Genomic DNA, 27,943 nt, shown 5'->3' on the forward strand with positions numbered 1-27,943 from the left:
TTAAAGCATCCCAAGTAGGACTCCAGTATGGAGCTCTGAGAGAAAGGCATTTGGGTCAATTAAGTAGGTTTTTGTTTGTTTGTTTGTTTGTTTGGAGATAGAGTCTCACTGTGTTGACAGGCTGGAGTGCAATGGCACAATCTCAGCTCACTGCAACCTCCACCTTGCGGGTTCAAGTGATTCTCATCTTCTTGTCCTCAGCCTCCCGAGTAGCTGGGATTGATTACAAGCACGTCAACTAAGTATTTTCTTTTAAATGTATTTTTCAAAACAAATATTTTAGCCTGCCTGGTGAAAGTAACCTTAGTTTGTTAGCTGGGCATGGTGGCGCACACCTATAGTTCCAGCTACTTGGGAGGCTGAGGCAGGAGGATCACTTGAGTCCAGGAGTTAGAGGTTACGGTGAGGTATGATCTTGCCACTGTACTTCAGCCTAGGTGATGTAGTGATATCCTTTCTCAAAAAAACAAACCCCAGGCAGGGCGCAGTGGCTCACGCCTGTAATCCCAGCACTTTGGGAGGCCAAGGCAGGCAGATCACCTGCGGTCAGAAGTTCAAGACCAGCCTGGCCAACATGGTGAAACCCTGTATCTACTAAAAATACAGAAACTAGCCAGGTGTGGTGGCACGTGCCTGTAATCCCAGCTACTCGGGAGGCTGAGGCAGGAGAATCACTTGAACTCGGGAGGCGGGGGTTGCAGTGAGCCAAGATCACGTCATTACACTCCAGCCTGGGCAACAGAGCGAGACTCCATCGCAAAAAACAAACAGAAAAACCCAAAAAACAAAAAAAATCCTAGTTTGGTGGGGGTCAGTTGACACTTAAACAGCCTTGGACCTATGGAGGTCAGAGAGGAATCCAAGTTTCCCTGTTAAGATATTGGAAGAAGTCCACATTACTGGCATAGTTATTTTTCTGGCTACAATTTAACTAGGGCACTTCCTTCTGGACCTCAAGATCTATAATTATCTAAACTGAACACAACCTTTGGTGCAGGCTAGGAAGGTTCTGTGCCTGTTCTGTACCATCACAGAAACTTTTTAGAAATGACCTCAGCTCTTGTCTCCTCCATGGTTTGGCAGCCATATAACCTGCCAGAGTAATCATTTTGCCCTAGCCTTAACCACTGTTGACCTGAGCTCTTACCACCTTACTTCTGGATTTTCTTCAGTGAGCTTATTTTCCTGCCTTGCCTCTGGTGAATAAATAAAACATAAATAAAATGCAAACATGAGTTTCTTGGTGCTGTGGACCTTAATATTGCAGCTATTTCTATGAGCCTATTCCTAGATGCAGCTACTGTCTAGAATTGTAAATGTTCAACAAACAGTATTGCTGGGAAAAGTTGCACACCTAGTGGAAGGTATTGCATAGTCTTCAGAAAACACCAGTTATGAGGAGAGACTTCTGAGTTTGGAAAAGGGAAGCTAGGTTTAAATAGCCCTTGGGACCACAGGTATCTTCATTATGGTTGTGGGAATAATCATCACAGTCAACATCGGTTCTCTGGCGTCGTGCTAATTCCTTGGCAACGTGTAAAGACCCAAATGAGGACCTCTGCTTGGACAGCCTAAGCTGAGGAGCACCCTCCCTAGGAAAAGGGCAAGCCACCAGAAGCCACTGTCTGAAAATTTCCACCCAGGTTTCTCCTAGATCACTTCATTTGCTAGAATGACATTAAGAGAAAAGCAAGAAAGGGGCAGGCAGTAAAGATAAAATTAATTTATTTGACCTCACAACTTCATGGGCCATACAGGAGCCCCACAGTCCTAGAAGCACGGCCTGTGGCAGTGGGCTGGGGAGGCCAGTTCTCTGGACTGCCTGCTCCCTTGTCCAGAGCTGCCTTGGGCCAGGTCCCTCCTGACCCTGTCATCCTGCTCCCACATGCAAGGGCCGCTCAGGTCCACCTGCAACAAACCCAGGCCTGCCTCTGGCAGCAAGGACAGGGCCTCGTGGGTGGCAGCAGCACTGGTCCTCGTGGCTGTGGGTGTGGGTGGGGGGGGTAGGTAGGTGGGGAGGAGGGCAGGCAGGAGGGTGTGGTTCAGTGCAGAGAGCTGCTGTTCTGCTCTTCAAAGGCCATCTTGCCCAGAAGTTGGCTGTCCAACTCCACCCCACTTACAGGCAACTGGAAGAAGTTCATTTCAGCTGCTAAGGCTGCCATGGCAGAAGGGTCCTGGCCAAACTGAGCTCGCAACATCATGTCCATTTTCTCCAGTCTCCTCTTGAGCCGCTTGGCCTCTCGCTCTCGGATGAGCCGGGCCTGCCGCTTTTCCGGGGTTTCGTTGGCCCGCTTCAGCCTCATGGCCTCCCGATCCCGCTGCAGCCGGCGTGCCCGCTGCTCATCTGTCTCCTGCATGCGCTGCAAGCGCTTGGCTTCACGGTCCCTCATGCGCCTCACCTCCCGCTCCTCGGGGGTCTCATTGTCCCGCCGGCTCTTCTTGGCCGTGCGCTCTCGTTCCAGCCGCTGCAGTCGTACTTCCAAAGGCTCATTCTGTCGACGTAGGGCCCACTTGCGTACACTGGGAGTCTGGGCTTCCAGCAGTTTACGGTAGGCAGCACAGTTGTTGCACACAAGCAAAATTCCAGCAGGGTATACTGGAGGACTAAAGGCAATGTCCTTTCCCTCAGCACTGGAGGGGCCTTCATTGTGGACTGTGGGTAGGGATTCCATATTGAGTACTTCAGGAAGTTTCTCACTGGAAAGCAAACATTTTGGATGGTTAGTGTTTCCTTCCAGCAAGAGTTGGGACTCCAGCCCTGCCTTATTCTTTTCCTATGAGGCCAGTGGCTCCACATTCACCACAAGGGGTCAGTTTGAATGGTTGGTGGACCTCTTCTACTGCTCCATCCCTTCTCTTTGCTCAAGAGTTGTCTACCAACTCTATTTTTTTTTTTTTTTTTATGATACACAGTCTCACTCCGTCACCCAGGCTGGAGTGCAATGGCACGACCTCGGCTCACTGCAACCTCCACCTCCTACGTTCAAGCCATTCTCCTGCCTCAGCCTCCTGAGTAGCTGGGATTACAGGTGGCTGCTACCACGCCTGGCTAATTTTTGTATTTTTAGTAGAGATGGGGTTTCATCACATTGGTCAGGCTGGTCTCAAACTCCTGACTTTGTGATCCACCCGCCTAGGCCTCCCAAAGTGCTGGGATTATAGGCATGAGCTACCGCACCAGGCCGGGTGTCTACTAACTCTTAAAGCCCATCTGGAGTTAATGACTGAGCCACCTGCCACAGCAACGCACCAGAAATCAGACAAACCCTTGGCGTTTTCACTCAAGTCAGAATAATGGTTTTGATAAGAGCTTTGCAGGGGCAGTCCTGCTGTGGGAATGGAGGCTCCTGGAGGTGGAGACCTCCTTCAGGCAAGGTGCAGACCACCAACTCACCTCCTTCCCGCGCACTGCCTGCATGCAAAGGCAGACACTGCACTGTACACTAGACAAACGGGACAAGGACACAACGTTCCAGTCTTCCTAGGACACGGAGGAGACTGCATCCTCATGCCAGGGTCCTCTCCACCCTATAACTTCTTTCTCCATGCTTTATCATGAGTGTTCTTGGAACTGCCTACATCGCTTTCTAGTTGAAGATACTCTGATGGGAAAAGAAATGGGAATTGATTTTCCTTTGGGGCTATGTGATGGAAAAGGCATATTTCCTAGCCTTCTTACTTGTACTTCCAAGGAGCATGCATCAGCTGCCTTTGCATTACCTATGCCTAGCCTTCGCTTTGACTTCAGAAAGCAGAACTCACACCCAGTAATTTGCTCCCAGCACAACAGGGATAAGTGCCCAGCTGACCTGTTAAAAGTGGCATGGCTGGTGAACCGGGCTCCACACACAGCACAGTTAGAACGCTGGTCCTCCGAGTGGATTAAGAGGTGGCGACCCAATGACCCCGGGGAGCTAAGGGCCCGGCCACAGACAGGACACATGTAGCTCTTGGCGCTCACCACTGCTGCAGTGTGCTGTAAAACAGAGCCTTGATCTGTCAGTCTTGTGCTACCTCCAGGACAATCTGCACCCACTTAGAAATGACTTTTGGGAAATGTCCCCCTTCTTTAGTCTCAGAATAAGGAACTTGCAAGTATTCTGTTTAGCCCCTAGAAAAGTCAGTCTCTTACATTAGAGGCCCTGGCCATTTAGACCACTGCTTAGATTTCATTAGCTTAAGCTCTGCCTACATTCTGGGACATGTGGCTGACTTAAGGAACAGTGGGGGCCAGGCACGGTGGCTCATGCCTGTAATCCCAACACTTTAGGAGGTCGAGGCAGGTGGATTACAAGGTCAGGAGTTCGAGACCAGCCTGGCCAATATGGTGAAACCCATCTCTACTAAAAATACAAAAATTAGCCGGGTGTAGGGGCAGGCGCCCGTAGTCCCAGCTACTCAGGAGGCTGAGGCAGGAGAATTGCTTGAACTTGAGAGGTGGAGTTCGCAGTGAGCCAAGATCATACCACTGCACTCCAGCCTGGGTAATAGAGCGAAACTCTGTTTCAAAAAAAAAAAAAAAAAAAGAAAGAAAAAGAAAAGAAACAGTGGGGCCCCAGGGCCCTCTTCAGAGCCTGAGAGGAATTCATGTCTCGAATAATTTCTCTCTGTCTTCCTGGCTCACACTACGCAGGTACAAATACGAGTTAAGGGAACAATAAAGGCCAAATCTTGAAGCTGGCCTAGAATACTGGTACGCAACAGGTATTTGTATCTTGCTTTCTCAATCTTCTGAAGATAGCCTTCTGAAGAAATACTGGTTCACACCAATTTTTAACATACCATTTGTGTTAACTAATTTTTTTTTTTTAAGACGGAATCTCGTTTTGTCACCCAGGCTGGAGTGCAGTGGCACAATCTCAGCTCACTGCAGCCTCCGCCTCCCAGGTTCAAGCCATTCTCCTGCCTCAGCTTCCTGAGTAGCTGGGATTATAGGCGCGTGCCACCACAGCTGGCTAATTTTTTTGTATTTTAGTAGAGACAGGGTTTCACCATGTTGACCAGGCTGGTCTTGAACTCCTGACCTCAAGTGATCCTGCCACCTTGGCCTCCCAAAGTGCTGGGATTACAGACATGAGCCACTGCGCCTGGCCCATGCTAACTAATTTTCTTTTCTTTAACACAAAGCCCTCATTATTAGTATACATTAGTTTATATTTCACTATTTAAAATATGCATTAAATAATTTAGAAAAAAAATCACTTAATTTTCACAGTGTGTCTACCCGGAAACCCAGAACGTGTTTATCTAATATATCTCATGTATTTTCTAAAATGTTGGAAGCTTGGAGCAGAATCTTTTTTTTTTTTTTTCTTTTTCAATACAGTCTCACTCTGTCACCTGAGCTGAAGCATGATCACTGCAGCCTCAACCTCCTAGGTTCAAGCTATCCTCCCACCTCAGTCTTCTAAGTAACTAGTACTACAGGTGCATGCCACCATGCCCAACTAATTTTTTTTTTTTTTTTTTTGGGACGGAGTCTCGCTCTGTCGCCCAGGCTGGAGTGCAGTGGCCGGATCTCAGCTCACTGCAAGCTCTGCCTCCCGGGTTTATGCCATTCTCCTGCCTCAGCCTCCTGAGTAGCTGGGACTACAGGCGCCTGCCACCTCACCCGACTAGTTTTTTGTATTTTTTTTTAGTAGAGACGGGGTTTCACCGTATTAGCCAGGATGGTCTCAATCTCCTGACCTCGTGATCCGCCCATCTCGGCCTCCCAAAGTGCTGGGATTACAGGTTTGAGCCACCGCGCCCGGCCAATGCCCAACTAATTTTTAAAAAATTTTTTATAGAGCTGGGGTCTTGCTATGTTGCCCAGGCTGGTCTTGAATTCCTGAGGTTAAGCAATCCTTCCCACCTCAGCCTCTCAAAGCGCTGGGATTCTGGGTGTGAGCCACCACGCCTGGCTTTGGGCCGAATTTTTTTTTTTTTTTTTTTGAGACAGAGTCTAATTCTGTCACCCAGGCTGGAGTGTAATAGTGTGATCTTGGCTCACTGTGACCTCCACCTACTGGGTTCAAGCGATTCTCCTGCCTCAGCCTCCCGAGTAGCTGGGACTACAGGTGCATGCCACCACATCTGGCTAATTTTTGTATTTTTGGTAGACATAGGGTTTCGCCATGTTGGCCAGGCTGGTCTTGAACTCCTGACTTCAAGTGATCCACCCGCCTCGGCTTCCCAAAGTGCTGGGATTACAGGCGTGAGCCACTGCGCCCAGCCTCCCCAAGACGAATCTTAATGGAAGCGACAACCCACAACTCCTTCAGAAGCCAGAGGGAGACAAAGGCCAAACCAGGAGCTGGGCTACAGACAAGCTGCCCACACTTGTGTTCCAGAGCACACAGCTCCTCGATGCATACCTGGTACACATGAGCGATCAACTGCTCCCGGCTCCCGCAGTCTAGCTGGCAGAGGGGACACTGGCAGAGTTCAAGCAAGGGGTCAGAATTCAAATTCCCTGTGACCTGTGATTCAACAAATAGGCAACTCATTAGGACTATTAGGACTCATCTCTTCCCCGCCCCAGCTTTTTAAACAGGGTATCCTGTTAAAAGGAACCCAGACTGATGGCACATGTTATTCTTAGTTTCCCATTGTGGGCTGAAGGAAAAAGTAAGAGTTGAAAGGGAATTATGGCTTTCAGCCATGAGGACACAGGATTGCCTCAGACAGAGTCAATCTATTTTTTTCCCTGAACATAAACTCTGCAGACAGGGGTAGTGTTTTTCCTGTCATGTTCCTTTCAGGAATCCTCAAGAAACAAGTTAGTGAGAAGGTGGCACTCCAGGTGACACCTTGACTGAGATTTGCAAGCACATCAAGAGTCCACCTTGGGAAGTCAGCTTTCTACTTCACCAAAGTAGCTCTCCTGTCTGGAAAGACGTGGGTAGCTGTAGGAAAGAGAGCTGTGCATGAGCGCAGTGATTCATGGATGGAAAAGGAAAGCTGAATGTGGTGAGAACTGAGAGTCTGAGGTGTGGGTTCTGGTGCCATGAAGGAAGAGGCCTCCTGTGCAGGCCCAGGAGACCATCAGAGGCAAAGACTGTGCCACAGGGGTGAGCAGCATAAGGGTAGGCAGAAGGGTAGGGCATTGTTGGACCTGGACCCAGGAGCCATTGTCACTTGCCTCGTGCTCTACCACTTCGTTCCCACCAACAGGCTGTTGTGTATTTTCTAACTCTTTCTCCACTTTGACCACCCCTCCATCTTCCTCTGATGTGTGGGAAGAGACTTCATCTTGTGTGGTCTCCTCTTCATCACCCTCACTGTCACCTGGAACATACAAACTGGTCACTTGTTCTGATTTTTGCATGAATACATCCTGAGCTGCTCTCCACCCTACAGTTGGCAGTTATAATAGAAAACATTTTCAGATCTTCCATAATATAGTTTATATAGTTTTTTTGGGGTACATATTATGTCAAGTGGAAACCAGCTATAGCTGTCATTTGTTATGCCATATACACGTAAAGGGAAGATGTGAGGCAAAACTGCATTGGAAATGGTTACTGTGCCCTCTATATGATTATAAAAATAATCTTCCTGACTCATGGTTTTCAAATATCTCACACTTCAAATCACACCCCCCAAGCACCTTACACCGAGCTCATTCCCACTGTACACCACCTCTGACTTACCAACACTTTCCACTGATTTCGCCATGAGCCCCCTGCACAACTTCTCCATGGTGTCACTATACTATTCTACTCTGAACCCCACTAATCTCTTCTTTCCCAGCAAACCCCAAGGCAGACTTACAGAAACATCAAGTTTTTCTTCCCTCTTACCAGCAAAGGAAGCAGTAGGAAATTAGTTTGAAATGATGTCACTTTATAGGGAAAGGGCTGCTCATTACAGTGGAAAAATTAGCACAGCAACCAACCTCAGGCACTTTGCAGTGGTATCCGACTCACTCGGTTCTTCTTACTCTACTATTGTAACACGGCATTCTGAACTAAGGAAATCCGTTGTTTTTGTTGATGATTTGGATTATCTGATGGGTAACTCCACGCATTAAGTGGAAGGAACGGGCCATTCTTTAGGATGAAATGTAATTTATTGTGACTAACATAGGAATTAAGTTTTAGTTTTAGGGGTAGGATGTGACTTTGGGGAGGTCTGCCTGTGGCTGGGGAATCTGCAAGGTTTATGTGAGCTGATTTTTCTTCTCTATTACTCATAAAATAGAAAATGAAAAAGGATCCGGAAAACAAGTAACAAATGTAGTTCTTTCTGAAAGGGAAACAAATCAAGTGCTAGTACCTTGAAGATCACAAGAAGTAGCCAAGCCTAGGGAAGCTGTCACACTCCAGCCCTATCTCAACCCCACCTGGATCCTGGACTTTTGGGCCTGATGTGAGCAAGAGAGAAATATAGGGCAGAGTCTCACCAGGCTGTCCACATGAGACTCAGATTTCCTAGCTAACAGTGCTGCCTGTCTTCCTACTACCCCTTGCATAATATCTAAATCCACCAGTATGTGAGCAACACCCCTTATACTTCCCTTCTTCTTTGGCAAAACTAGTTATACTCCCTTTCTTCATGAGAAGGTCTAACCAAATCATCTGCTAGTAGTTACATGTGTCCTTATTAGATACTCAAGGCAATTGGTGGACGGGATTTGGGGCCTGGAAAGAGCTATGGTTTGTGTGTCTTATTCCCCAGCCCAAAGTTCCTTTCATTTGAATCCAACTCAGTAATGAAGGATGGGCACAGATTAGATCACACCATGTTTTCTCACCAGCTTATTTGAAATACTTGTAAACGTAGTATAATATAAAGTGATGTATCGAACATATTTTTGTAATTTTGCAATAATCCAAATATATCTCGCTACTAGAAAATGTTTTTAAAAATGTGTACTGTCTAGAGAGATAGTACATCCTTCAGAATGGAAACCTATTAGACTTTTGCAGATATTGTAATTCCTACCTGCTACTCAAGAAAGTGGTGGCTTCCACAGGTTTGGGTTCATTTTTCTGTGCCCGAGCAATTAACTGCTAAATTATTTTATGTTGTTGATGTTGATTAATTATTAGCTTGGGTGGAAACAAGTTCCTAGAAGGTTACAGAGTCCTTTCTCTGTTTTCACCCAACCCAGCCTCAAATGTGATAAAAAATTGGAAAAGTCATTCTGAATTCATACTAATAATAACCTATATCAAATGGATGAGGTGGGGAAAGTGCTGAAATCTTCCTAGGAAAACACATCTCGAGACGTGTTTGTTCAGACAGGTCACAGGACAGACAGACAATCCATGAGGCTCAACTTATAACAGCTAATGTCTTAACCACAGGGATTTTCTTAGGGAACTGGTATAGGAAGACCTTGACGTTAGCATTTTGTATACTGCATAACCTCATTACTAAGCAAATCTTCTTGTTTAACATTAAAACTGGGCCTTCAAGCAAGGTTTCATTAATGCCACCCTTATATTTTATTGATTACAAATACATAGATCCTAGGAGACAGGGATTTTTTTCTTGTCATTTGACCTAACCCAGGGACTGCTAGAGCACTATTTATTCCTATGTCATTGCCTATCACAACCAACAAACCTATCTGCATGTGGCACTGTGCCAAGTACTGTAGTCCTTAAGCTAAAAACATACACATTGGCCAGGCATGGTGGCTCACACCTGTAATCCCAGCACTTTGGGAGGCCAAGGCAAGTGGATCACCTGAGGTCGGGAGTTCGAGACCAGCCTGACCAACATGGAGAAACCCCGTCTCTACTAAAAATACAAAGTTAGCTGGGAGTGGTGGCAGGTGCCTGTAATCCTAGCTACTCAGGAGGCTAAGGCAAGAGAATCGCTTGAACCTGGGAGGCAGAGGTTGCAGTGAGCTGAGATCATGCCATTGCACTCCAGCCTGGGCAACAAGAGCGAAACTCCATCTCAAAAAAAAAAAAAAAAAAAAAAAATTAGATATATATATAAATAAAATGCCAAACCTGTCCTCTTTTTCTGGATAAACATATGCCCACACACCTTAGACCACCTTTGGGGACACTGAAGAGCCACATATCTCCTTTTTCATGTCTTTCTCCCAACCCCCATGCACAATCCCCAGAGCACACACACTCTGATAATTCTTCTCCCATTGCCCTGAGTCATTACCAGAAGGTGCAGAACTCACTGCTACTGGAGTCCTGATCTCTTAGTTGTTGGATAGCTTGTCGCTGACTGCCAAGGTCTCCAGGAAAATCAGTTTTCATCATCGCCTGGCGGGCTTGCTCTTCTAGCCCAGCAAATACTTGGTCCCCTGGTGGTCACAAGGAAAAACAGTCAGGCCACCAGCTGGGCAGCATATCCCCAGGCAAGCTGGTTGGAAGGTCAGACCATTCAAAAGTAGGAGACAGGCAGGTACCCTGTGGTGGAGTCATTCATCTCCAAGTCAGCTTGCTGCCTTCAACAGCTTCTGGGTGCAGCTGCTCTTCCTGGGCAGTAAGCCAGATGCTCTAGAAAGCATCACTTGCTCCTCTTAAATCCTCCTAGTCTTGACTCCTTTCAAAAGGTGATCAACTTGCTACTTCACAAATGTAACTGCAGACTGTCAAATCCATTTACAACCTTCCATCAGGACTGGGAGGATAGAGGCAAGAAGGGGCAAAGTGATGGGATAAAGACAGGGCAACAAATCTGGGCCAAGTCTCTGTACCTTAATGTACTAGCATTATGGTCTTGACTCAGTGTCTTATCTCTGACTACAAACAAGTGCTTCAAATCATCCTTCTAAATAACAATCTCTCTAACCCCATCTTTCATCCACTCTCTTTCCAAAACATACTCTGAAAGTTCTTCCTTGACTTTCTTTCTAATGTTTATCATAATTAGCCATGAGAAAATTAACAACCGGTTGATTAGTAGACTAGAAGAATAGATATGAACTCACTACTGCAGAAGAACAAACTTCCTGAAACACACTAATTTACAACAAAGAATATTCATGTAGTCTTCTTGGCCCATTTTTTTTTTTTTTTTTTTGGAGACAGAGTCTCACTCTCACCCAGGCTGGAGTGCAGTGCCAGTGCCCACCTCCACGCCTGGCTAATTTTTTTGTATTTTTTTAGTAGAGATGGGGTTTCACCGTGTTAGCCAGGATGGTCTCAATCTCCTGACCTCATGATCTGCCCACCTCGGCCTCTTAAAGTGCTGGGATTACAGGCGTGAGCCACCGCACCCGGCCAGTCCAGTTTTTTTTTTTTTTTTTTTTTTTTTTTTTTAATGTAGTATCCCAAAGCCCCGAACCGATCCTTGATTTTGCATTTACTTCTCGTGACCTCTGCTTGGGATCCATGTGGCTACTGAAGAGTTAGTACAGTGCCCTTTTATTTCCAGGAGACCAGGCATAAGGAGAAAATAGAGTTGGGTTTCTTGAGGTTTCTATTATCTCAGTCAGAGTAGAAACTACAGTCTCCATTCACCAGCCAGCAAGAGGGAATAATAAAAAGCCCTAGTGAAATGTCTGACAACAGCCAGGCCCTTTCTTGCTGAAGAGAGGAAGGAAAGTACACAGGCTCAGGTTCTGAGATTAGATACAATGATGTGGGAGGAACTAAATGGTGAGCTGACCTGCAGCTTGGGGAGGGAAAGACTTGATGTGGAGTAGGCTTCATGTGATCCCCTTAGTCATTCGTTCAGCAAATATTCATTGGGCCTCTATTATATACCAACTACCAAACACTTGCAAGTTCCAGGCTCTATGGTAAGTGTTTTATAGTTATCACCTCACCTAAATTCTCTGCAAAACTCTATGTGGTAGGTATTACTACCTATACTTTACTTAGGAGAAAACGAAGGTTAACAGTGGAACCAAGTATTCAAACACAGGTCTAACTCTAATGTCCTTCTCCTTTTTTTTCCTTTTTGAGACAGGGTCTCATTCTCTCCCCCAGGCTAGAGTGCAGTGGTGTGATCACAGCTTACTCCAGTCTCAACCAATCCTCTCACCTCAGCTTTCAGAGTAGCTGGGACTACAGGTGTGCACCATCATGCCTGGCTAACATATACATATTTTTTGTATAGACAGGGTCTCACTGTGTTGTCCAGGCTGGTCTGCAACTCCTGCTCTCAAGGGAACCCCCTACCTCGACGTCCTAAAGTTTTGGAATTACAGGTGTGAGTCACTGCGCCCAGCCTAATGTCTATATTCCTTAACCGCCTTCTAGTAGAGATGTAATTAGAAGTTTAGAAGCTTCTTCAGATGGTTTTGCTAAAAACAAACACTTATCTCTGTGTGAGAAAGGCTCTGATCCTATTGTTAGTGTTTCCTTCATACCATGAGAAACTGATACATACAACTCAAATAGCAAAAGTATGTTGTCAGGGCCAGTATATGACCAAAGGAAAAATGATGGTTCTGATATCACATTATGAGTTATCATGCTTGGATTCGAGTAACTAACATTATGGCTGTTATGACTCATACTGTGATTGGGAATGGAGATGGTTCATGTCAAAGTGTACTCTTAGCTACCTATCCCTCAAGGAAAGGAAAAATAAGCTGTTTTAAGTCCATCTTCACAATATCCAAGATGACACATTGGATATAAATCACTGGGTAGAGAAAGCAAAAAAATGAATTCAGTGGGGAGTACTTCCTCATCCTTTGCAGAAGTGAAATACTTAATTAATATCTCCGTGTTGGTTACAGTGCAATAAGACCAGGGCCAATTGATACTTTCTTTTTTCTTTTTTTCTTTTAAATGAGATAGAGTCTCAGATTGGAGTGCAGTGGCGTGATCTTGGCTCACTGCAGCCTCTACCTCCTGTGTTCAAGTGATTCTCCTGCCTCAGCCTCCTGAGTAGCAGGGATTACAAGTGCGTGCCACCATGCCCGGCTAATTTTTGTATTTTTAGTAGAGATGGGGTTTCACCATGTTGGCCAGGCTGGTTTTGAACTCCTGACCTCAAGTGATCCACCCGCCTTGGCCTCCCAAAGTGCTGGGATTACAAGCATGAGCCACTGTGCCTGGTCAAGGGCCAACTGGAATAGTTACTGAATTTTTTGGGGTAGGTGGATGTTTTCAGACTTAGGAGCTATAGGAAGACATAGCACTAAGGAACAAGTTATATACTAGCATATAACTATCAAGGGGAAGACCTTTCTCATCAGCGACACTTCTGGTCTCCAAAGAAACTTAGAAACCAGCTAGATTTAGAACATACTAAGAATAAACATTCTATCCTCTTTCTTGGATTCACCATTGGATTAGTAAAAATACATCTAAAAGGATATATGCAGGCCGGGCGCGGTGGCTCAAGCCTGTAATCCCAGCACTTTGGGAGGCCGAGACGGGCGGATCACGAGGTCAGGAGATCGAGACCATCCTGGCTAACACGGTGAAACCCCGTCTCTACTAAAAATACAAAAAACTAGCCGGGCGAGGTGGCGGGCGCCTGTAGTCCCAGCTACTCGGGAGGCTGAGGCAGGAGAATGGCGTGAACCTGGGAGGCGGAGCTTGCAGTGAGCTGAGATCCGGCCACTGCACTCCAGCCTGGGTGACAGAGCAAGACTCCGTCTCAAAAAAAAAAAAAAAAAAAAAAAAAAAAGGATATATGCCTTTCAAGATGAGTCAGTAATTCAGTTTTGTCTCCAACTTGAGCTCAAAATTTATTTTCTTCTATTGATGTTGTCTAAATATTGAGGCTTTCATGGAACAGAGAGGAGTCTGTTCAATACAACTTGCCTATCTAGGACTCTTAGGCAATCTCACCTGGTGTAACCGGGATAAGTTAATTCTGTCATTCCTTTTTGGCACTTTGGAAAGAAAAGCTTGTGCTCTTATATTTTAGTCTATTCCTGACTTGGGAAAAAGAATAAGGTGAACTTTATTCCTCAGGACTATTCCTATTTTAAACATCACCATAAAGCAAAATACATAAAAACCATAAAAAAGAAGCCATTTTAGCAGACCTCATATGAAAAGATATGTGAATTATCTTCCACTAGTTACTATTTACCTAATCTCCAAATAAAATTCTCCAGAATTATCCCTTCATAAGAAGGGAGTGAGACTTGCTAAAAGCATGTCATGTTAACTGCCATATAATGTGATCCATGGAGATACTAGTGATTAAGAAGTGTTACAGAACTGCCTATTTTTATAATGTTAGAATTATTATTCCCTTCTGTCTTGAGACCTTTGGAGTAGGTTTTAAAAAATTCTCTGGTCCCTAGATATTAATGTAGGGCAACCATCTTATTTAATATGGGTATTTGTCTATTAATAGCTAAGAGTCAGCTACACTCCCACAATAAAAACCAAGGTGCTCTCTCTCTTTTTTTTTCTTTCTTTTTTGGATACAAAATCAAGAAAATACTTTTTGTCTGCGATTTGGTTAAGGTTTTTCTTCTTCTTGAAACAGAGTTTCGCTCTGTCACCCAGGCTGGAGTGCAATGGCGCAATCTCAGCTCACTGCAACCTCTGCCTCCTGAGTTCAAGTGATTCTCCTGCCTCAGCTTCCCAAGTAGCTGGGATTACAGGCAAGCACCACCACGCCCAGCTAATTTTGTATTTTTAGTAGAGACGGGGTTTCTCCATATTGATCAGGCTGGTCTCAAACTCCCGACCTCAGGTGATCCACCCGCCTTGAGCTCCCAAAGTGCTGGGATTACAGGAGAGAGCCACTGCGCCCGGCCTGGTTAAGGTTTTTCAGACCAGATAAGAACAAGGCCATGCAAGCAAGTTTGGAGAACAGATGAGAGGAATGAGATGAAAGTAATCAGAAAGGCAAAGATTTTACAGTTCTCTCTTGGGTCCTCGGTGCAGTTAAACAAATGTTATTTCAAGCTGACTACAATTAAGTAAAGCAGCTGGAACATTTTTTAAGAGAGCAGATAGGCTGGGCGTGGTAGCTCACGTCTGTAATCCCAGTACTTTGGGAGGCTGAGGTGGGTGGATCACGATGTCATGAGATCGAGACCATCCTGGCTAACATAGTGAAACCCTGTCTCTACTAAAAAAATACAAAAAATTAGCCAGGCGTGGTGGCAGGCACCTGTAGTCCCAGCTACTCAGGAGGCTGAGGCAAGAGAATGGTGTGAACTCAGGAGGTGGAGCTTGCAGTGAGCCGAGATCGCGCCACTGCACTCCAGCCTGGGTGACAGAGCGAGACTCCGTCTCAAAAAAAAAAAAAAAAAACAAAGAGAGCAGATATCCAGTTCAGGAAAAACGAGCTAGTATTGGGAGTGAGGAGCTTAGGATTTCATTTCTAGCTGACAGTCTTTGTAACCTACAGTGCTATCACAGGTGGGGAACCTAGCCATTTAGTTCATGAGGATGCTAACAGAATGAACAAGAAAAACAAAGTAAGTTGCGCTTTTTATAAGAGAAAGGACTTCAAAGGCTTTTATTCCTCCTTGTCTTTGTAAAGCTTTTAGTTGAAGCTGAGAGGTTTAAGTCACTCATGTGTTTTGCAATCTGAAAGCAAAAGTCTCTCAAGTAAAAGAAGTTTTAATTTTCTTAGTGGTTTGGTTAGTTCAAACACACTAAATGAAAGTGTGCAAGGGACTATATTTTCAGCCTTTCTACAAGTAGTTGACAGAAATGTGTACTAAGGGCTGGGCAAGGTGGCTCACACCTGTAATCCCAGCACTTTGGGAGGCTGAGGCAGGCGGATCACTTGAGATCAGGAGTTTGAGACCACCCTGGCCAACATGGCGTAACCCTGTCTCTACTAAAAACACAAAAATTAGCCGGGCATAGTGGTGAATGAAAGTAATCCCTGCTACTTGGGAGGCTGAGGCAGGAAAACCGCTTGAACCCAGGAGGCGGAGGTTGCAGTGAGCCGAGATCACGCCACTGCACTCCAGCCTGGGCGACTGAGCGGGACGCCACCTCAAAAAAAAAAAAAAAAAAAAAAACTGTACTCAGAAGGGGTAAAATGGGGAAGAAGGTAGGGAGAAGATCTAAAACAGATTTCAGCCCATCAGCAATTTTTCCGTAATTGAGGACAATTTTGGACTTTTATTCCAAAAGCTCTGTAACGAGTCTATTAATGAAGTGAACTGGGCAAAATATAAGAGTCTATCTAGATATTTCTGAGGAAAGGATCATGCCAGCGATTTAGACATAAAAACAGTCCTGATAAAAACCCAGTAAGTACCAAAGCAGCTGCCCACTGGCTTCTAATGTGGATCCATCAAATGTTGCTGGGTTACAGCCTGTGGGATTCTTTAAGAAAAAAAAAAAAAATATATATATATATATATATATATATATATTTTTTTTTGGAGACAGGGTTTTGCTCGGTCACCCAGGCTAGAGTGCAGTGGTCCAATCATAGCTCACTGCAGCCTTGGACTCCTAGGCTCAAACAATCCTCCCACCTCAACCTCCTAAACTATTGGGATTACAGGCATGAGCACTGTGCCTGGTTAATTTTTAAATTTTTTTGTAGAAATCAGGTCCCACTATGTTGCCCAGGCTGGTCTCGAACTCCTGTCCTCAAGCAATTCTCCCATCTCAGACTCCCAAGTGCTAAGATTACAGGTGTGAGCAACCATGCCCGGCTGGAATTCTTTTTTTTTTTTTTTTTTTTTTCCGAGATGGAGTTTTGCTCGTTGCCCAGGCTGGAGTGCAACGGTGTCACCTCAGCTCACCTCAACCTCCACTTCCCGGGTCTAAGCGATTCTCCTGCCTCAGCCTCCCGAGTAGCTGGGATTACAGGCGCCCGCCACCCTGCCCAGCTAATTTTTGTATTTTTTAAGTAGAGATGGGGTTTCACCATGTTGGCCAGGCTGGTCTTGAACTCCTGACCTCAGGTGATCCACCTGCCTCGGCCTCCCAAAGTGCTGGGATTACAGGTATGAGCCACTGAGCCCGGCCTGGGAGTTCTTAATATATCCCTTTAGGTAGCCTATTAGTTTCATGCCACACGATCTTTGTCTTCCCAGAAGGCAGATCTAATGAAGCTCAGCTATTACTCTGATCAAATGTCAATTAGCTTTGATATTTAAGCAAAGCTTAATGCAGACTTTCCTGCCCTGCAGACCTTGAGTTCATTTCATTTACTTTATTTTGTGTATTTATTTTTTGAGACCAAGTCTCACTCTGTCATCCAGGCTGGAGTCCATGGTGTGATCTCAGCTCACTGCAACCTTTGCCTCCTGGGTTCAAGCAACCCTCCTGCCTTAGCCCCCCAAGTAGCTAGGATTACAGGCGTGTGCCACCATGCCCAGCTATTTTTTTGGATTTTAGTAGAGACGGGGTTTTACCATGTTGGCCAGGCTGGTCTTGAATTCCTGACCTCAAGTGATCTGCCTGCCTCGGCCTCCCAAAATGCTGGGATTACAGGTATAAGCCACCATGCTAGGCCCCATTTCATTTACTTTTAATAGACAAGCAGCATTAAATTAAATATATTTAGTTGGTTCCATTTCACTGCAAGGTGACAGGAGACTCATATGGTCAGAAAATGAAATTATATATTTCTACTTGCCACTATTGTCATGCACAATGAAAAGATGATTTTGTGAAAAGGGTAGGGTCAGCTTCAGTCCCCAAATAACAAATAAATAGAAGGTCCTCTGCAACTAGCAAATCTCAGTGTCTTTTCTTCTTTAGTCAAGCTTAGTGCATCACCTGCGAAGCCTTCATGGCTCCCTGATCAAATGCGTCACTGAAAACAGCCCCTCCCGAGGGGTCTGCTCTTTAGTTGTAGCTGAACATCTGTGCTCACAGCCCCACAGTAAAGGCCCTTATAATGGCCACCTCCGAAGAGCCTGCAAAGTCCCACCTACTCCACCTCAAAACAATGTTCTTTCGCTTGACTCTGCAACTTCATTTCTGAAACTGTAGATGTGTGATATTCTCCCCACCTCCATGGCCTGTTTTTCCATCTGTTTTTCCTTTTTTTTTTTCTTCCTTTTTTCCCCTTTTTTTGAGATGGAGTCTCGCTCCGTTGCCCAGGCTGGAGTTCAGTGATGTGATCTTGGCTCACTGCAACCTCCACTTCCCAGGCTCAAGTGATCTTCCTGCGTCAGTCTCCCGAGTAGCTGGGATTATAGGCGTGCCCCACCATGCCCAGATAATTTTTTTTTCTTTTCTTTTTTTTTCTTTTTGAGACAGAGTCTCACTCTGTGACCCAGGCTGGAGTGCCGTGGCGCAATCTCGGCTCACTGCAAGCTCCACCTCCCAGGTTCACGCCATTCTCCTGCCTCAGCCTCCCGAGTAGCTGGGACTACAGGTGCCTGCCACCAAGCCCGGCTTTTTTTTTTTTTTTTTTTTTTTTTTTTGTATTTTTAGTAGAGACAGGGTTATACCGTGTTAGCCAGGATGGTCTCAATCTCCTGACCTCGTGATCCACCTGCCTCGGCCTCCCGAAGTGCTGAGATTACAGGCGTGAGCCACCGCACCCGGTGCTAATTTTCATATTTTTAGTAGACACAGGATTTCACCATGTTGGCCAGGGTGGTCTCAAACTCCTGACCTCAGGTGATCCACCCACCTTGGCCTCCCAAAGTGCTGGGATTACAAGCATGAGCTACCACGCCTGGCCTCCATCTATTTTTCAACTCCATTACTAGCTCATCTTGGCTTTGACTATGGTGCAGGGAGATAGAGCTGATGGATATATGCTACATGGGCATAGACACTGGCCACACAAGCCTGAAGTGGCTCCCCTGGCCTTACTACAATCACACCATCACCCTACCAGCAACTTTCCTCAAATCTAATCAGGCTCTTGGACAGATGGCTTTGTAGGTGAACACCCAACTCCTATACTTGCCTTGTTTGTGAACCTATCATCTCTATTAAGAGTACATTTCCAGATGCCTTCTTGGGGGTCACACTTGTGTCTTTAAATTTATTTTATTTATTTATTTATTTATTTATTTATTTTATTTATTTATTTGAGACAGGGTCTTGCTCTGTTGCCCAGGCTAGAGTGTAGCGGCCCTATCTCGGATCATTGCAACCTCCGCCTCCCGCGTTCAAGCGATTCTCCTGCCTCAGCCTCCCAAGTAGCTGGGATTACAGGCACCCGCCACTGCACCCAGCTAATTTTTGTATTTTTAGGAGAGATGGGGTTTCAACATCTTGGCCAGGCTGTTCTCAAACTCTTGACCTCATGATCCACCACACTTGGCCTCCCAAAGTGCTGGAATTACAGGTATGCACCACCTGTGCCTGACCACTTGTGTCTTTTATCAACCAGAGTGGAAAAACAATCCTAAACCCCTGGGATGGATGGCCTATGCTAAAATACTTCATTTTTTTCTTTCTCTTTTTCTTTTTTTGTTTTTGGAGACAGGATCTCACTCTGACGCCCAGGCTGGAGTGCAGTGGCATGATCTCAGCTCACTTCAGCCTCGACCTTTTGGGTTCAAGCGATCCTCCCACCTCTGTCTCCTAAGTAGCTGGCACTACAGGTGTGTGCCACCATGCCCAGCTAATTTTTGTATTTTTGGTACAGATGGAGTTTTGCCTTGTTGCCCAGGCTGCACTTGAACTCCTGGCCTCAAGTTATCCTGCACTGGCCTCCCCAGGTGTTGGGATTACAGGCATGAGCCACCGAGCTCCGCTAAAGATACTTCATTTTATCTTCCTTGACAATCCTCACGTGCAAGCCCGCTGCATTTTGCTGTTTTAGCAGCAATTCCTAAATCTTCCCTAAACCACTCATCTGTATATTAAGTAGCCTTTGCACATCCGCATTCCAGAATATACTCCTAGAAGCATCCAACTGGTTCCATTTTATACTTTTCCAGGACTTATACAGAAGAAAGATTTGTATATGGAGGTTTGCTATTGTAATCTCATTAATGTATAAAATGTCAAAACCCTCTTAATTCCTCAGTTCATACTATTTTGTCTTCTACTTTTGAAGTAACCCAGTAAAATTCAGATAAAGTGCATAGTGCCTGGGATATAGTGTTTTGGATTTTGTTTGTTTTTTTGAGACGGGTTCTCACTCTGTCACCCAGACTGGAGTGTAGTGGCATAATCTTGGCTTACTGCAGCCTCAACCTCCCAGGCTCCAGCCATCCTCCCACCTTAGCCTCCTGAGTAGCTGGGACTACAGGTGTATGCCACCAGGCCTAGTTTTTTTGTATTTTTTTGTAAAAATGGGGTTTTGCCATGTTGCTCAGGCTGGTCTCAAACTCTTGGGCTCATGCAGTCCTCCTGCTTTGGCCTCCCAAAGTGTCGGGATTACAGTGGTAAGCCACTGCACCCAGCCTATATAGTTTGTTTTTAATAAATTTTAGTTCTCTTGTCAACTACTTGACTAATACCATTGTAGGGTTTTGGCCAGCTGCAGTGGCTCATGGCTATAATCCCAGCACTTTGGGAGGCTGAGGTGGGTAGATAATCACTTGAGCTCAGGAGTTCAAGACCAACCTGGGCAACATGGTGAAACCCCGTCTCTACAAAATATACAAATATTTAGCCGGTCGTGGTGGCATGCACCTGTAGTCCCAGCTACTGGGGAGGTTGAGGTGGGAGGATCACTTGAGCCCAGGAGGCCGAGGTTGCAGTGAGTCAGCTGAGATCACGCCACTGCACTCCAGCCTGGGCAACAAAACAACACCCCATCTCAAAAAAAAAAAATTATATATATTATATAAAAAAAATATATATTTTATATATATACACACACACATATATATAGGTTTGTTTTTTACAAACTTTTCATCTGTTATACCTCTGAATTCTCTTCAAATGTTGCTGCACTTTACTCAATCAGTCCATAATAATAGGGAACTCTTTGTCTTTTTTTTTTTTTTTCTTTTTTAATGGAGTCTCACCATGTTTGCCCAGGCTGGAGTCAGTGACATGATCTTGGCTCACTGCAACCTCCACCTCACAGGTTCAAGTGATTCTCCTGCCTCAGCCTCCCGAGTAGAGTAGCTGGGATTACAGACGCCTGCCACCATGCCTGGTTAATTTTTTTTGCCTTTTTAGTGGAGATGGGTTTTTCACCATGTTGGCTAGGCTGGTCTCGAACTCCTTACCTGAGGTGATATGGACCACCTCGATCTCCCAATGTGCTGGGATTACAGGCGTGAGCCACCGTGTCTGGCCACTATTTGTCTTTTTAACGAACATTTGGGTGGGAATGCTTATCTTCCCAGATCATAGGAAAATGGCTAATTATCTCAAATCTGCATAGATATTAATGTCAATTTAAGAAGGCACTTTTTGAACACACCCTCCATGAGCAGTGCTAGAAGTAGAGAGGATATATAAGGAAACACATATGGCACATAGTCTCTGCCTTCTAGAAGTTCACTATGCAATTACTGAAATAAAATATGCACCAGGTGCAGTAGCTCATACCTGTAATCCCAGCACTTTGGGAGCCCGAGGTGGCCAGATCACCTGAGGTCAGGGGTTCAAGGCCAGCCTGGCCAACATGGTGAAACCCTGTCTCTACTAAAAATACAAAAAAATTAGCTGGGCATGGTGGTGAGCACCTTAATCCCAGCTACTCGAGAGGCTGCGGCAGGAGAATCGCTTGAACTCGGGAGGTGGAGGTTGCAGAGATCACACTGCTGCACTACAGCCTGGGTGACAGAGTGAAACTCTGTCTCAAAAAAAAAAAAAAAGAAAGAAAGAAAAAAGAAAAGAAAAACATGCACGTGAAACTGTTGAAAACAACACAAGGTAATAGTGTATACTTGGTCTTCCGGTTTCTAGCCTCTCCCTCTTGTGATTCATCCCACAAATTGCTTCATAGTACCAAAACGCTGCATTCTAAATGTCACTCCCCTCTCCCTGCTTAAAAACCTTCAGTAGCTCCCTACAGACTACAGAATGAACTTTAAACTTAGCCTGGCATTCAGGCTTCCACAGTGTAGAGTTAAGCATCTCTAAGCTCACATCTTCTGACTTTTGAACAAATGAAACCTCTGCTTCATATAAAGTCTCCTTGTCCTCTGAACATATAGATTCCCGCTTCTGTCTTTGCTCACTTCACTTTCCCTACCTGATGTTCCCTCTCCCTGCCTCTTGTTTTTTAATTTTTTTTCAAATCCATTTCTACCCTCTAAGGCCCAGCTCAGGCGCATGGTCTAGAGGCTTTTCCATTAAGCATTCCCCTCGCTACTTCAGTCCACAGGGCTCTCTTAATTTCCTTCCTCCTAACTTCTCTAGTACATACAATCTGCAGCATCTGTTTGGCACTTAACATATACTATCCTTCATATTTATATATCTGAGGTTACAATACAGTCTTATAAATCTTATATTATTTTATAGCCCTGACATCTAGCACAAGGATCTGCACAGAGTAGGTATCTTATAATTGTTTGTTAACGTGATATTAAATATAAATCAAGTGCATATACCCCTAAGATAGGTTTTCAACACCTCCCCCAGCAACCGGACACACTTTAAATCCATCATATCCAACTTCTTTAACCCTTTTTCTTTCTTTTTCTCTCTTCTGCTCAGTAAACTGTGTTTTACATTTAATCTTTTCTTCTTCACAAATTAGTGTGAGCCTCTCCCCTAAATTCAGGTTACTCTTCCATTCCACCCCTCAGCATTCCCAGGTTCCAGAAGACAAAGTCCGATACTCACAGTGAACTTTATTTGGATTCGTCTGTTTCCGACGGGACATGTTTCCCTGATGCAAGAGCTCTGGTCTTTCCCAGTTTCACGACTGGATATGTTACTACCTCCTTGCAAGATGCTAACCTACAATAAAAAAGGTTATTGTTAGCACATGTCATTTTCCCCAGCACTTATACAAAATTTAAAGATAAAATGTCTTTAAAAAACAGCTCCTGAGCATATAAAACTCACCAGTTATAAATAATTGAACTAATGAAAGAAAGAGAAATGAATAAACCTCTAGCCTAATGTCAAGGTCCCAGAAAGTTTAAGAGGGCCTCCCTCGGAGGATTTAGAGAATTATACTATAAGTCCATCTTTGGAATCCAGAATACTGTTAAGTGATCACGATCAAGGTCACAGGATAAAAGAGGAAGCAAAACTCAGGCAACCAGAGTTAGAAGTACTATGGACTCAAGGGGATAACCCCCATGAATTGCAAAACGAAGCAAAAGGAAGCCAAAGAGGGTGGCAGCTCTCATGTCACATGCCCACTGGAAGTCAAGCCCTGCAGTCGACAAGAGCGGATTTTTCATGATGTCTTGCCTAGAGGTAGCAAAGGCATCACATCCCTGCGAAACAGAAAACGTCTCAAATAGGCATCTGTAAATGAGAACAGCACGGGACATAAAGCCTCTATCTGGTGATAAAGGTGCAATGCTATGCTGCACTGTGGAGGACATGGCACTAAGCAAATCAAACTTCTAATGTTGAAGATGGGCTCTCACCAGAAGAGACATGCCATCCACATTGATGAGTACTAATTCAACACCCCAGTGTGGAATATCACCTGGCCCTCCTCACACATTCCAGAGAGGTGGTCAAAGTTAATAACTTTAGAGGCTCTTCTCAATCTAGCCTCTGGATAGTGAAGAGACCAGTGGGAGGAACAAAGAGAAAAGTTCCCCAAATGAAAAATGCTGCCAAGACGTACATCTGCTCCCCACCCCGTATAGGAGGGGATATATACGTAAGCCTGAAGGATCCTGATGAACTACAGAAAGAGTGCCCCAGCCTTAAGCATTGTTAGAGAATCCGAAATGGATTAGTATTGATAGCTGTGACATTTTCTTAGAAAGATAGAGTAAATAAAGACATAGAATAAAAAGGGATTGTCTTTCCTACCAAAGACAGGAATATGGATCTGGTCACACTCTAAGTTTTCTTTCAGTTCCTGCCTTCTTGAGTTATACTCACACTGAATAAGCAAATATAAAATCATAGTTTATTGCCTTAAGAGGAGTTATGGGAGACTACTGCTAGCTATACTTTGTACACTAGCTAATGAAGACTCACCTCCTGTTATGCCAACTAACTCCTCTATGGAGCTAGAAGAACCTCAAACCTATAATCAGATCCTGCCTCCCCTTACGAAAAGAAGAAAGAAACCGCAAATGGCAAAGACAGGCCTCCACAGGAAGTGGCAAAGGAAGCAGCTTTCAGGCAGTCTTCTAGCATATCTGCATATCAAACACAGTTCTTTTCCAGACCTTTAATTAAAAACAAAACTCTAAATGTATACAATAAAAATCGATTTTAACTATTTAGAGGGCAATATACTGAGTGCTGATAGGGTATGTTCTCTAAGTTTTGTGTATGACTTTTTTTCTAATCAAGTAGTTGTTTTAATAGAAGCAGTGAATGAATATCACACTTTGGATTTCCTATATGTGTGTGGAATCACCAAGTGGAAAGGTAACGAAATGCAGGCTCTATTAATATTTTTAAAAACATGGCCAGGCACCATGGCTCACACCTGTAATCCCAGCACTTTGGGAAGCCAAGGCAGGCAGATCACTTGAGGCGAGGAGTTTGAGACCAGCTTGGCCGATATGGTGAAACCTCTACTAAAAATACAAAAATTAGTTGGGCATGGTGGCGCATACCTATAAATCTCAGCTACTCAGGAAGCTAAGGCATGAGAATTGCTTGAACCTGGGGAGGGGAGGTCACAGTGAGTTGGGATGGAGGCACTACACTCCAGCTTGGGCGACAGAGTGAGACTCCATCTCAAAAAAAGATAAATAGCTGCCAGACGCGGTGGCTCTCGCCTGTAATCCCAGCACTTTGGGAGGCCGAGTGGGTGGATCACCTGAGGTTGGGAGTTTGAGAACAGCCTGGCCAACATGGTGAAACCCCATCTCTACTAAAAATGCAAAAACTAGCTGGGCGTGGTGACACATGTCTGTAATCTCAGCTACTCAGGAGGTCGAGGCAGGAGAATTGCTTGAACCCGGGAGGTGGAGGTTGCAGTGAGCCAAGAACGCGCCACTGCACTCCAGCCTGGGCGACAAAGCGAGACTCTATCTCAAAAAAAACAAAAAAAGATAAATAAAATTAAAAAAAAATAAAATATACTCCTCTAATGTGATAATCTATTGAGGCTAAATATATAGATACTCTATTATAGAAGAGAAAAACAGAATCTTGACTAATTTTTTATTTTCTCTCTTCAAGATCAGAAATTGAAACTGTAAGATAAAGGTAATAAAGTCCCTTCTGAAGGAAGGCCAAATAATTTGAATCAGGCAACATTTCAATGCTAAAGCTGCAAGTCAAAAGACAGAGATGAGTATCTGCATATTTAAATCAGCAGTGCCCACTGCATCTTATAATCCTCCTAGTGGCCAAATGGGGAACTGACCAGATGGTACCCAATGGGACTTCACACCTGAGTGATTAAGAGAAAAATAAGCAATTGCAGTCCCCTCCCACACAACAAAACGAAAATAACCACAAAAACACCCACAAAAACAGGTCTGTAGGGTCATGGGCTGTTGAAAATAAATAAGTAAATAAATAAATGGCTCTGAAAGGACACTCTTGACCACAAAGCAAGATCTCAAGAGGCCAGATGACTGTTTTATAGGCAGTTAAAGCTAATAAAACCCACAGACATACAGCCCTAAAGGTCACTCATTCTGTTTTACTTTTAACGCTGCCTCAATTTCCAAGCTAAAATCTGAAACCAAACCAAAAATGTAAATAGCTGCCTGAACATGTGCTGGGAAGATAGGTAAACGGTGAGACTCAGATCTAAACGGATTCCATTTTAAGAGGAAGGCAGTTCTGTCCGTCTTCAGAGCAAGGTTAAGAGTCCTTGGGAAGGTGTAACGTCTCCCCTGAACACTGTCTCTGCTCTCCCACAGGTATTAGGTTGCAGCGTCTAGTGCACACCACAGACTTTAGCAACCAAAAAAACGGTGAAATCCCAGCTTGATGAAAAGAGAGTGCGTTCCCACCTCCAGCTCTGGTGCAGTTCCCACGAAGCAAAGCAAACTCGACTGAATCCAAGTGATCTGTATCTGCCAAAAAGGAGAGGACAAGAAAGCTGGTCACTTAGCCGCCTGGTTGTTCACCTGACCCCTGGGGTTGGGTCTGGGGCGTGTGTCTAATCAGCCGAAACGGTCCCTCTGTTTCTTCAAGCACGAGCCCAGGTAAATTCCCAGGAATTACCAGACAAGAGCCGGACAAGAGCCGGAGGTCTTCCGAGGCGGCTCAGACAAATCCTTAGACAACACAATCTCTGAAATCTAAATTTAGAAGCTTTTCTGCGAGACCCAGACGCGGGGACTGATAACCCCCGTTCTGCACGCCCACGCCCATCCTCCCCTCCCCCAGCTCCACCCAAGGCTGTCAGACGCCGGGGCCGTCCCCGCCAGGGCCCGAGGAGGCGGGGTGCCTGCGGCCCGCGCAAAAGCCCCCCCGGCCCCGCACCCCGCGCCCCGCGCCCGAGAGCGCCGAGGAGAGCAGGAGGAGCGGCCAGGGAGGAATCGGGGTGGGAGCGGGGAGGGTGAGCTCGGGCTGCACCCCAGGCCGGAGCTGGCCCCCGGCCCTCTCCCCAGTGCAGACAAAAGGACCGACAGCCGGCGGCCGCGAGGGGGCGAGGAGCCCGCATCCCCAGCCCGGACCCGGAGGGAGGGCTCAGGGGTCTTTTTACCCGGCGCCTCGGCGCTGCGCTGCGCTCTGGGTCCCTGGGCCCCGCCTCCGGACAGACGGACCGCCGGACAATGGACCCGGGACCGCAGCCCAAGCCAGCCGGGCCGGGGCGCTCCGGGACTGGGCCCCAGCGAGCGGAAGGGGATCCGGGCCGAGCCGGTGGCGGGGAGTCGAGGGGCGGCGCTGCAGACGGACAAAGCCAACGGCAGACAGACAGACAGAGAGGGAAAAAGATGGCGACGCGGGCGGCGGGAACGCGCGGCTCGCGCACCCACAGTCAGTGATGCGCGTGCACGAGCCTCCCTCTCCCCCTCCCCCGCGCCGGCCAGGTCCCCCTCCCCGCGGCTCGGCGCGCGCCCGGCGCTGTGGGCGGGGCCTGAGGAGAGGGGCTCCGGGGAGCGCCCAATCCCGGGCGCCCCAGAGGGGCTCGGCCGCCTAGCAGGACTTCGGGACCCCCTGCCTCGCCCATTCCCAGGTCTTTCTCTGGCTGTCTCAGCCGCTCAGCTCCCCTAGACCTTCCTGGACGTGTAAACGCCACCCTACCCAGCCCCGATTCTGGTTTCCTACCCCACCATCGAGTTCAGCCACAAAACCCACATCCCCCAACCACAGCTCCGCCGCAGGCTCCCCCTCTCCTTAGCCCGACCTTAGCCCGGATCCCCACCACCGTCACAAACCCTCTTCGCCTCATTCCCCCACGCGTCGCAGTGGCTTCGACTCCCGAGGCTTTGAATGTGACCATGGGCCCTGGTGGGAGGGGCCAAGTTCAGCTGTCAGAACCTCAGAGCTGGGAAATCTTGAGAGTTCTTGTGAGTATTTAATTTTCTGACATGATTCTCAAGTGATAAACATTGGCTGCTGACCCAGGGGCAGGGAAACTTGTGGCACTGTTGTCATGTGAAGGGTGTTTGGGGGCAATGGAGAGCCGTTGGATGCTTTTTTTTTGAGACAGAGTCTCCCTCTGTCACCCAGGCTGCAGTGCAATGGCGCGATCTTGGCTCACTGCAACCTCCGCCTCCCAGGTTAAAGCGATTCTCCTGCCTCAGACCCCCAAGTAGCTGGGACTACAGGCGTGCACCACCACGCCCAATTGATTTTTGTATTTTTAGTAGACGGGGTTTCACCATGTTGGTCAGGCTGGTACCGAACTCCTGACCTCAGGTGATCCGCTCGCCTCCGCCTCTCAAAGTGCTGGGATTACAGGCATAAGCCACTGTGCCCGGCCTGGTTGGACGCATTTCTAGTCAAACACCTCCTCCTGTCCACGTCCTTCTCTCTCCTAGTTCCTGTTGCCTTCTTTTCTTCCTATCTTCTAGAATGCCTGAGCCTGCCCTGACATCACTTACCTGGAGAAGTAGGGAATGCAGAGGAAAGAAGATGAGATCTGGTATTAGGCGATCTGGCTTTGAGCCCCAGCTCTGCCACCGACCAGCCTGTTGACT

General features: G+C 46.1%; 1 protein-coding gene across 8 annotated transcripts; it reads right to left on the reverse strand.

Moving 5' to 3' along the window:
- Nucleotides 1-1,703: 1,703 nt before the first annotated feature.
- On the reverse strand, nt 1,704-27,943 carry ZNF821 (zinc finger protein 821). 8 transcript variants are annotated; one of them, XM_030924348.1, is made up of 9 exons: nt 26,019-26,128; nt 25,805-25,867; nt 22,530-22,646; nt 10,367-10,581; nt 10,136-10,261; nt 7,124-7,269; nt 6,357-6,461; nt 3,810-3,976; nt 1,708-2,697 (listed from the first exon to the last, which is right to left on the reverse strand). In XM_030924348.1, exons 4-9 carry the CDS (start codon nt 10,380-10,382, stop codon nt 2,043-2,045), a joined length of 1,215 nt encoding a protein of 404 aa, XP_030780208.1. In that variant the 5' UTR covers nt 10,383-10,581; nt 22,530-22,646; nt 25,805-25,867; nt 26,019-26,128; the 3' UTR covers nt 1,708-2,042. The 8 variants fall into 8 exon arrangements, 7 of the variants coding, with proteins under 7 accessions (XP_030780207.1, XP_010352391.1, XP_030780205.1 ...); XR_004055323.1 differs by lacking the exons at nt 10,367-10,581; nt 26,019-26,128 and adding exons at nt 3,395-3,602; nt 26,503-27,118 and having other exon boundaries at nt 2,567-2,697; XM_030924347.1 differs by lacking the exons at nt 10,367-10,581; nt 26,019-26,128 and adding an exon at nt 27,848-27,943 and having other exon boundaries at nt 1,704-2,697.

The sequence above is a fragment of the Rhinopithecus roxellana genome, chromosome 20, assembly GCF_007565055.1.
Source record: "Rhinopithecus roxellana isolate Shanxi Qingling chromosome 20, ASM756505v1, whole genome shotgun sequence".
Taxonomy (NCBI): domain Eukaryota; kingdom Metazoa; phylum Chordata; class Mammalia; order Primates; family Cercopithecidae; genus Rhinopithecus; species Rhinopithecus roxellana.